Source organism: Tenrec ecaudatus, chromosome 14, assembly GCF_050624435.1.
Source record: "Tenrec ecaudatus isolate mTenEca1 chromosome 14, mTenEca1.hap1, whole genome shotgun sequence".
NCBI lineage: Eukaryota > Metazoa > Chordata > Mammalia > Afrosoricida > Tenrecidae > Tenrec > Tenrec ecaudatus.
In genome coordinates this window covers 88422931-88434238 of record NC_134543.1, presented here as the reverse complement: position 1 = coordinate 88434238, position 11308 = coordinate 88422931, and the positions used below count along the sequence as shown (strand labels likewise).

Sequence of the window (11308 nt, the reverse complement as noted above, 5' to 3'; positions counted from 1 at the left end):
ATGTGTACTTAGTTGACATCTCACTTCAGACCCCAGACATTCATTTATCTGACAGCCAGGCACCATCTAATGTCCTCGCCACATGTTGCTATAGCGCCCATGTCTTCTGTGTCCTCTTTCTGAGGGTGAGTATCAAGCCGGGCAATGATGTAAGAAGTGCGTGTTCTTAAGTTGGAGCTAGAATGTAGTGTGAGCCCAGATAAGGTTGTAAATTTTTGTGGAGGCAGACTAGAATATCTTTCTCTCAAAGAACATCTGGGGGTTCAAATGGCAAATTTTTTGGTTAGCAGCACTGTGCTTAGATATTCTCTAATGTCATCAATACCTTAAAAATACTGCATGTATTTTTGCATATTTGTATGTATGTGTGCACATACAGACACATGTGAAGTCCTGGTTGCATGGTGGGTTCAACACTGAGTTGCTAATGACAACGTGAGTGGTTCAAACCTACCTGCCATACCAGAGGAGGAAGCGGAGGCAGGCTGTTTCTGCAATGATCTACAGCCTTGGTAGGGAGTATATGTTGTCTATGGGATACCTTGAGTTGGAATTGACTTTGTTTCCTTATTATGACCATAAAGATAATTTCTAATTTTCCTTTCTATAGGTAATGTTGTAATCAATGCCTTATTGCTGAATAGGTTACAATTTCTGTTACAACCTTGTTTCCTCAAAATGTAATTCTGTCATAATTAAGGAAAATTTTCAACTTTTGATAAGTACTTAAGATGTATTTTCTGGAGATGTTGTATGATTTGGTCTTATCCATGAGGAATCATCAATTTTAAAAGAAATGTCGGTAATATACTCGGTTTAAAATAGCAGGCATGCCTTATCTGCCTGTATTTGATTACTAATGGGTGTTGCCCTCCATATGATTATAGCTGTGTAGGATTCCTTTTGTCAATGATCTTTGTGTTACTTATTGTTTTAAACTGGTAAGCCACATTTTGTTCCCTATTTGGAAGAGCTAATTTTACATTGAAGATGTGCATCGTTTGCATGACACTCTTCACTAATTTCGAACGTTTGTCTTTACTATTACTTTTATAGTGCTTATAGCTATATAAGTATGTGATATCTATATAAGTATGTGAGTGTGCAGTTTGTATATTTTGAAATTTTGGATATTGTCAATATTATTTCCCAGGTTTTATATTCATGAGGATATACTTAAATTTTTTTCACATAATATTTTTCCAAATACTTCTTTGCATTCTTTTCATATCTTTTTAACATGTACAAATTTGAAATGCAAAGTACTTTTCCAAGTTTTATCTGCTGGGACATGCCCTCTCTTGACTAATGTCCCATTCCCACACTGCTGAGATACAGTTCTTCAGGTATCATCAATTAGGGCACTGTAAGCCTCTCTGTAGCTCATTCGTTCCACTCTCCTAAACGGAAGGTATGATGGTAGGTTGACAGTGACAAAGTCTTGCTTCTACTACAGATATGCCTCCTTTTCTCCCCCCTACAGACCCTGCATAGTGGACAGAGTGAGGGTTTGAGGCATTTGTGGAGACTCTTCAAAGAAAATGCAATCCACAATTATATAAAATATTTCAATGTTCTTCTATTGCTCCTAGGAGAAAAACCAAAATTATCATAGACCCAGGACATCATTGTGGCGGCACTCTATTGTTACAGCCTGATGTCGCTCTCCCTCTGCTTGCCCACTGGTCTGTCTCAGGGGAGAGTCTTTTTACATGGAATTTTATCAGCTTGGTGGCTTAATGGTTACACCGTGGGCTGCCTACAGCGAGATCAGCAGTTCAAAACCACCCACCAGTCTGTGGGGAGAAAGGTGAGGCTTTCTACTCCCTGACAGACTTAGTCTCAGAAACCCACAGCGGAAGCTCAACTCTGCCCTGTAGGATTGCCATGAGTTGGAAACAACTTGACAGATACAAGTGTTTGTTTCTTAGTTTGGGGTGTTTTTACCTACATTTAAAATAACAACATTCTTAGCATGGCCCAGAGCAGGCACGTCTTCTTTAAGTTACAGTGCACAGTAATCTGCTTTTTTTCCTTCAAATCAATGATCCTTTCTGTATTTATGACTATTTAATAATTAGTGCCATCTTTAAAATATCAACCCCATGATATCAGGGTCTGTGTTTTTCAGTTCTTGAAATCATGTGTGGCACATAGTAAATATTCATTAGAACTATTAGTTGACAGGAGAATCAAAATAACGATTTTGTTAAATACTTTGTAGCTATTAGTGAAGTTTCATTCAATGCCACAATTTATAAACAACTTATTGTATGTCAATATTTATTTTTGCTATCTGTCACGTTTCTTTGATTTTGGTCTGTTTTTGTATTTCTGCTTAGGTAACAACAAGTCAATGAATGAAGTGAATTACTCTGAGGTGTCTGAATTTGTGTTCCTGGGACTCTCTACCTCTAGACCAATGCAGCGTTTCCTCCTTTCTTTCTCTGCAGTGTTTTATGTGACAATCGTCCTAGGAAACCTCCTCGTTGTGTTTACAGTGGTTTTGGACTCTCATTTGCACTCTCCTATGTACATCCTGCTAGCGAATCTCTCATTTATTGACTTATGTCTTTCTACCTTAACGGTCCCTAAGATGGTCTCTGACTTGTACTCTGGGAAAAATACCATATCCTTTCTGGGATGTGTCATCCAGATTTTTGTACTTCATGTACTGGGTGGATGTGAGATGGTCCTCCTCACCGCCATGGCCTTGGACCGATATGTGGCCATCTGTAAGCCCCTCCACTACCTGACCATCATGAGTCCACGGATGTGCACTTTGCTTCTGGCTAGTGCTTGGGTCATTGGTCTCATACACTCAGTGACCCAGTTAGCTTTCATTGTCCATTTGCCTTTTTGTGGTCCTAATGAGATAGACAGTTTTTATTGTGATCTACCTCGGTTTATCAAACTTGCCTGCATGGACACCTACAGACTTCAGTTCATCATTACTGCCAACAGTGGGTTCATTTCCATGGGAACTTTCTTCCTACTGATTTTCTCCTACATCTCCATCCTGATCACTGTATGGAAATGTTCTTTGGGTGGCTTGTCTAAGGCTCTCTCTACTCTCTCAACGCACATCACTGTGGTGGTCTTGTTCTTTGGACCATGCATCTTTGTCTATGTGTGGCCATTTCCCACAGTGCCACTGGATAAATTTCTTGCCATTTTGGACTTCATGATTACCCCTGTCCTGAATCCTGCCATCTACACATTGAGGAACAAGGACATGAAAATAGCCATGAGGAGACTGAGTAGTTGTCTCTTGAGTTTGATGAAGATCTCCTGAACAATTTACTAGTGTACAAGTGTACTATTCTGTAAGCACTACTGTTACTATAAAGTGTGAATGGTTACACTATGTTGGGGTAATTTATTGTACTAAATTTTTTCCAATTCAATGACAATGTTATCATTATATATTTAAGTACTTATGTAAAGAATTTTTATAGTTATAAAGCCTTAAAAGACATCAGTTATAAATTTTTAGAATATTGTATGCACATCTTTTTGTGGTCAATATTTTGACTATTTCATAGAAATCTTAATCTACAGAGTTATATTTGCAGAGTTATTCATGAAGACTATTGTTTTTCTTTATCACTGAGATAAAAATATCCACCTTCAATGACTGAAGCACAGTTAAAATTTGGCGAACAAAGCAGTCTCTTGTTCCATGTGGGACCAGAATTTATGTTCCTGTTTTCATTTCTTTACATTTTTATTTTAGGACTTGCAATAGTTATGTGAAAATTTCAGGACAAAGATAATCAAATTCCATTTAGGAAAATCTGAGGGAGTACTTAGTCTACTCTGATAACCACAGACTGGACATGGGTTGAAATAAAATCCACAGAAATTTCTTTAAAATAAAAGAAGAAAATATTTATGTATTAAATAAAATGTCTATTATTTATCTACACAGAAAGCTGTAAATTAGACAGAGAAATACTTAAACAAGGATAAGTATTTTAATTTTATTTTATGACTTAGGTTTGGAGTTTAGTTAGTTGATATGGCTCTTCCAGCCCTGGTCTTTGTAATACCCACTTAGTGATTGGGTAGGCCCATGCAAATAAGGTGTGTGAAATGGTACTGGAAGCTAATGATCCCTAGTCATTGTAGAAGCAGCGACAGGGAAGACAGTGACCGGCAAGACAGAAGAACCGGAGGGAAGCACATCCGAGCTCCCTATATGGAAAGTTGCAGAGGAGCATTGCTGAGACCACGAGCCTGTGACACATAGCAGCAGGCTTCCCGGCTCCCACAAGAGTGGTGCTGCTTGCCTGGACACAGGAGGATGGCTTGCAGCGTGGAGTGGTCCTTGAGCACTTACTGGTGCTGAAAGAGCTTGGTAGCACACGACAGACAGGCTGAGGACAAGACATGTGTGCCTATCAGCATGCTTGAGAAGAGGCTCTTTCTAAACAAAAGGGCTATCTCCTTCACCTTTCGTAATCTCTTAGTTTCCTTAATAAACCTGTAATCTGCAGAATTGACTCTGTTCTGAGTTACTTTTGCATATTTATTAACTCATTACACGAGTAGCGTGGCATGGGAGAGAAGGTGGGAATCACAGTTAGGTAAACAAGGTTGGATGATGGGACCATATGTGCCCTCTGCTTCATCAGAATCATCCTTGGACAGAGAAGCAGTGGGATTCTCCTTCTCCCCTCTATAACCACAGGAGTTCTGACCTGGTTTTTATGACATCTCTTTTGGTTTCTAAAAGAGCAATGTGATGTCTTCCTTAGCTCAATCTGGATTTTAATCATGCATTTTAACTGTGCACCCACTAAAACCCATGCCATAACATTGACCCCAAAGACCTTAGATGGGATTTCTGTTGTTGTTAGCTATCATCAAATTGGTCCTGGCTCAGAGAGGGCCTGTGACCCTACAACAGTGCAAAACACAACCCTGTGCCATGTCCACAATTGTGACATTAGAGACCATTGTTAAAGTCACGGTGTCAATCCTTCTTGCTGCATCGTCCTTTTTGCTGCCCCTCTGCTTTACCAAGCATGATGTCTTTCTCCAGGGACTGGTCTCTCCTGACAACATGTCCAAAGTATGTCAGACAAGGTCTTGCCATCCTTGCCTCTGAGGAGTCTTCTATTTTGGGGGCAGACAGCCTTCTTGTTTTTTCCAGTGAGGGCTGGAGGAGTTTGAACTCCTAATCTTGTGGTTACTAGCCCAACCACTTACCCAACAGCCCCACCAGGACTCTGTACACATCCCATATATAGATATATAGATAGATATATATAGATATAGAGATAGATATAGATACATATAAATACATATAGATATAGATATATTTCTTTGTTAGGTGTCATAGAGGCAGTTGCAACCCATAGTGACCCTATACACAAGAGAACGAAGCATTGCCCTATCCTGCGCCATCTTCCCAACTGTTCCTATGTCTGAACCCATGGTTGCAGCCTGTGTCCATGCATCTCACTGAGGGCCTTCCTTTCTTGAGCTGTCCCCCCACGTTACCGAACAGCATGTTCTTCTCCAGGGACTGGTAGCTTCTGAAAATATGTCCAAAGCATGTGGGATGATGTCTTGCCTCTAAGGAGCCCTCTGGCCATTCTCCTTGCAAGACAGATTGGTCTGTCTTTTTAGCAGTCCTTAGTATTTTCAACGCTCTTCTCCATTTATTCAAATGCAGCAATTTTTTGTTGGTTTCCTTATTCAGTGTCCAACATTCACATGCATATGAGGCAATTGAAAGTACCATAGCTTGGATCAGGAAACCCTTAATCCTTAAAGTAACATCATCCTTACTTTTCTATGTTTTAAAGAGATCTTGTATAGCAGATTTACCCACTTAAATCTTTTGATCTCTTGATTGTTGCACCCATGAACATTGGTTGTAGAATGAAGGAAGACACAATCCTCAACAACTTCAACCTATTTTTTCTTTATATTATTATTTTGTCCTTACCACTTTATTTAAATTTTGTTTTTATTGTTTCTATTGGGTTTTCCAGTTTGTGAAGCATAGAAGTGAATGCATAGAGATATTAAGTATGCAAGGGTTTTCAGGGGATGTGGGTGTGGGGAGTTGGAGATAGGGAGGGTGAGGGAAATTGGGGAGTATACAATGAAGGTGGAGGGGCAAGGAGTTGTAGAACTGATTATGATTACATAACTCATTTTAAAGGAGCTTTAACAATGGGAAGGATGTACTAAAATTGATTGTGGTAATGATTGTACAATTCTTGATATGATTGAACTATAGCATTTTATGATGTGTAGATTAGGTGCCAATAAAATGTAATTAAAAATCAGTTACAAATAGGATTAGTCTCAGAAACTCACAGGGACAGCACTACCCTGACCTATAGGGTCAGAACTGATTTGATGGCAGTGGGTTTTGATTTGGTTTAATAAAATTTTATTTTGATTCAATTGATCATAAAACACATCTTTTTCAACTGTACCACTATTTTTCAATTGTTGGGAAGCAGACAATTATGGTCCTGCTATATCAATGCCCTATTTGCTGCATTAAGATATAGATAATCCTGGAAAACTTGTCACTGATATATTTAGTGAAAATTGTTAAAAATTTCCCTGACATGTAACCTCCATTGTTTTTATAAATAATGTCAGGCCATGAAAGGATCTATTCTATACATGTGAATAATTCAGGTACTGTGCTATGGAGTTGGCCTATATTGGCCCAACATCTCTCTCTTAACAGGGCTATAAAAATTAGTTATCAGGGGCTAATAAAAGACAATATTAATGGAAGATTGTATGCACAGTGGATTGATGAGACTGTCATAAATCATCAATGAGGCTTTGAAAGTAAGCCGAAGGGTAAAAGGATAAAAATAAGTGAAAAGCATAGATCTAGGGGTGTTTTGGGCTTGCACTAAATCCTAGCTCCAACTATAGAACAATTAATTCTTACATATTGGCCTTCAGAAAAGGAACACAGAAGATATGGATGCTAAAGCAAAATGTCGTGAAGAAATTAGATAGTGCTGGCTATCAGATAAAAGAGTGGTATTAAAGGGTATTAAAGGCTTGTTTCCAAAGAAGCAGCCATCTAAGTGAGATGTCAACTAAGTTCACATGGAAGAAGCACACGAACAACAGTCACTAAAGGATTGTAAATCATAGAATCTGAAATTGTGAGATTCTGGTTTGCAGAAGGCTATGGAATTGCAGGGGAACCCAAGATACATTTGTGGGATCTTCATAAGAAATAAGCCTCTAGTACTTTCCCTCTATCAGTAATAGAGGGCCGGGAGGAAAGTGGTCATTAAACATAGTGCACTGGCGAGAGGATTATAGAAGATCAAAAGTATAAACCTGTCTGGAGTGGTTAAAATCTTCTCAGTTGATCTCCTCTCTGATGCACATTAGGCCTGATGTGCTTTTCAATAATTTCTGTATTTTTTATTTGCTTATTCATATTTTGGTTTATGTCAGATGAACTGTCATTGGAGATCCCCCTCATGAATTTTTGTTATATGATTTTCAGTATATGAAACCCAGGATTGATGAAACTATAGGGACATCAAGTGGAATAAGGGTTTCTTGGGGGGAGTATAATCCCCCCAAAATGCTGGGGTGGGGGAAGCTAACGTCAAAGAGTTCAGGAAGGAAATTTATATTTTGAAACTGTGATAGCAATTGTACAATCCTATTTGATGTGATTGAACTATGGAATGGTATGATATCTGTATTAATTCCCAATAAAATGGTTAAAAAAAAAATCTTGTCCTCATTGGGCCTCTACCCAAGTACTTCATCTATGCAAGAACACTTTATTCTATTAACCTGGCTTTCCATGGTGCTCACCTTCCTGACAGGATCACTGAAGACAAAGTGGGTGCATAAGCAAATGTGGTAAAGAAAGCTGATGGCGCCTGGCTATCAAAAATATATAGCATCTAGAGTCTTAAAGGCCATCTAGCTGAGAAGCAACAAAGCCCACATGGAAGAAGCACACCAGCCTGTGTAATCACGAGGTGTCGATGGGATCAGATATCTGGCATCAAAGAACAAAAAATCATATAATTAATGAGGGGGAATATGGAGTGGAGACCCATAGCCCATCTCTAAGCAATGGACATCCCCTTACAGAAGGGTCAAGGGGAGGAGATGATCCAGTCAGGATGCAGTATAGCACCTATGAAACATATAACTTACCTCTAGTTCTTAAATGCTTCCTCTCCCCCACTGTCATGATCCCATTTCTACCTTAAAAACCCGGCTAGAGCAGAGGATATACACTGGTACAGATCAGAGCTGGAAACACGGAGAATCCAGGACAGATAAACCCCTCAGGACAAATGATGAGAGTAGGGATACCAAGAGGATAAGGGAAATATGGGGGAAGAAATGGGGAACCAATCACAATGATACACATATAACACCCTCCCTGGGGAATGGACAACAGAAAAGTAGGTAAAGGGAGACATAAGACAGTGTAAGACATGAACAAAAATTATAAATTATCATGAGGGAGAAAGGGAGGGAAAAATGAGGAGCTGATTACAAGGGCTCAAGTAGAAAGAAAATGTTTTAGAAGGATGATGGCAACAAATGTACAAATGTGCTTGACACAGTGGATGGATGGATTGTGATAAGTTGTACAAGCCCCCAGTAAAATGATTTAAAAAATAAGAAAGCAGAAAAAAGAGAAGAAAAAAAGTAACTGTTCTTTTAAAATGAAAAGTTGTCAATCCTATATATTAATGCTTCATTTTTTGTTTTGATTATAAAACAGTTCTAACATAATTATATATTCATTCATATATTTTATACTATTTCATGGTTTTATTTTTATATTGTAATAATTACTGTATGAAAAATATTGCAAGTAAGACACATTTCATTTGTAGGTGACTAGATTTTCAATTGTATAACACTTTTTAATTGATTTACCTCAACTTATTCTTTGATATTTATTCAAATTCAACTTATTGTGCAAATACCAGGTATTCTGCTCTGTCGTACAGGGTCATTATGAATTGGAATTAATTCAATGATAGTGAGTTTTTAAAGTTTTATTTTCATATACTTTACATACCTTACACTTTAGTCATTCAATCATTAAGAGGTGTACACTAATGACTACAATATGAATAATTTCGTCTCAAACTCACCAATAAATAACAAAATGGCACTCACTCCACTGTCAGATTCAACTCCAAGACACTCAGCATTAGCTCTGTAGGTGAGCAAAACAGTTCTTCCACTTAAATTTGCAGAGGCACACCACTCCACAGTCGGTCTCCTGTCCAAATGTACTCAACTGCCCTTGTTCTGGGAAGTCCACTGCTCTGCCTCAAGCTCTGGCTCCTGCCTCTGCTGCCAGCATCATTTGTTCTATTTCCTTTCTAGTTTTCTCTGTCTCCCACAAAACTGTACTTTTCAGCTACAGACCACCCAGAACAGGCAATACTCAGGCATTTGAGGTTTATTGGGGAAGTTAACACATTAACATTCAGGTGTGCAGATGAGTTAAGCAATGATCAAGAACAATTATTTAGTCAGAACATAGGACAGGACCCTTTTAAGGCTCTGGTCCCAAGCGTGTGCTACTCCACTGTACACTTCAACTCAAAGGTATACAGCATTTAGCTTACATGGGTCAGCAAACTAAATTCCAAGAATAACTTTCCCAGAGGCACGCCATGCTTTAGAAGCCTCAACTCAAAAACATGCAGCTCTAACAACCCAGCTCCTTGAATTAAGTGCCCAGAGCACCTCCCTCTGCAAGCCAGCCAGAAGCTGCAGGCACTCAGCTTTATTTGTGTTGTCAGCTGAGAAGCTCACTGCTTCCCCTCAAGCTTGGGCTCCTGGTTTTTCTGCTGCTCCTGCTCCCCTGTCACTCATTTGATGCCAAGCTGTCTCCTAGATCAAGGAAGTTCACCGTGCAGGGAACTCAGGTCCAGAGGACATCTCCACTCCTGACTCTTGCTGGCAATGAAATCCTCCTTCCTGCTTCTGAGCTGGCTCATTTGCATATGCATCAGGATAGCATTCCAATACCTCCTGTGAGAAAGCACTCACAGCTGAATCAGATCACCATTTTCTCTCACCTTACCCAGATCCTTTAGGGAAAAGGTGTTTGGTGGGAATTACAGAGGCCAGGACTAGAAGGTCTGCGTTAACTAATTCACTGCCCTGCAAGGCCCATGTGCTGAGAAAGTTCGAGACCCTAAAGAAGATTAATGCCAAGACACCTGGAAATGTTCTGGATGTCAGTTGCGCAAAGTTGAATATTTTATTTTGTTTTTTAAACAAGGTTATCGGCCGATAATTCACAAATCATACAATTCAATAGTCCAACCATATTAAGACGAGTTGTACAATCACCACCACAATAATTTTTAGAGTATTTTCTTTGTTCTTATACACATTGCTTTGAGCTCCCCGTTTCCTACCAACTTCCTCTGCCATCGCCCATGAGCCATTAATCCAGTTACTGTCTCTATAGGTTTACCAAGCTTCATATAGGAGCCTTCCCAATTGGGCTATGATCTGAAAGGTCGGCAGTTCAAAATCTCCTCAGGAGGATGGGCATTTTCCTCCAGTAAAGAATTACAGCCTCAGAAATGTGTGGAGCCATTCTACCCTCTCCATTAGGATTGCTATAATTAGTACGCAGCGACTCAATGGCAGGGAGGTTTGCATTTCACATGCAGAAAAGCATTACGAAGAACTAATGACAGTAACAAAGTAAAACAGAGAAAAACGCAATCGAAAAGAATGCAGGAAATATTGAAAACCAGACAAACTTTTAGTGAGTTAAAAGGGAGATCATTTTCAAAGTTGTTTCAGTCTCTTTAAAAAGTGAAAGGGAAATAAACACACGTGGATTCAACCTCTGGAGACTCCAATTTGACTTTAGAACCGGGATGTGCATAGTCTTGCTATCATGTAGAATACACCGAAAAGTGGATTTTTGTAGATACCGTTGGGTTAAAAAGTGAATATACAACTTTAATTCAGTATAACACATTTGCATAGATATATGAAGAGTAGTTATGAGAACATTTATTTTAAACATACTTTCCTTTGTTACAGAGTATAGGAAAAATTATTGAAACTCTTTCTTTCACTCTTCAGGAGTAGATGCCACACAATTAGTGGTAGTGTGATTAGCTGTCATCTGTCCATTTTAACTCATGGCAACTCCGTGCAGAGTAGAAATTCCCCCAGATGCTTTTTCAAGGCCCTGAGTCACAATTATATGAGGATAATAACTTTTGGTGTTTGTATGTTTGAACATGCTGAGCAAAGTAGAAAAATACAAACAAATGTCAAT

General features: G+C 39.0%; 1 protein-coding gene across 1 annotated transcript; it reads left to right on the top strand.

Moving 5' to 3' along the window:
• The first annotated feature begins 2335 nt into the window (after positions 1-2335).
• On the top strand, positions 2336-3295 carry LOC142425536 (olfactory receptor 4F15-like). The gene has a single exon (XM_075530795.1). It carries the CDS (start codon positions 2357-2359, stop codon positions 3293-3295), a length of 939 nt encoding a protein of 312 aa, XP_075386910.1. The 5' UTR covers positions 2336-2356.
• Positions 3296-11308: the final 8013 nt, after the last annotated feature.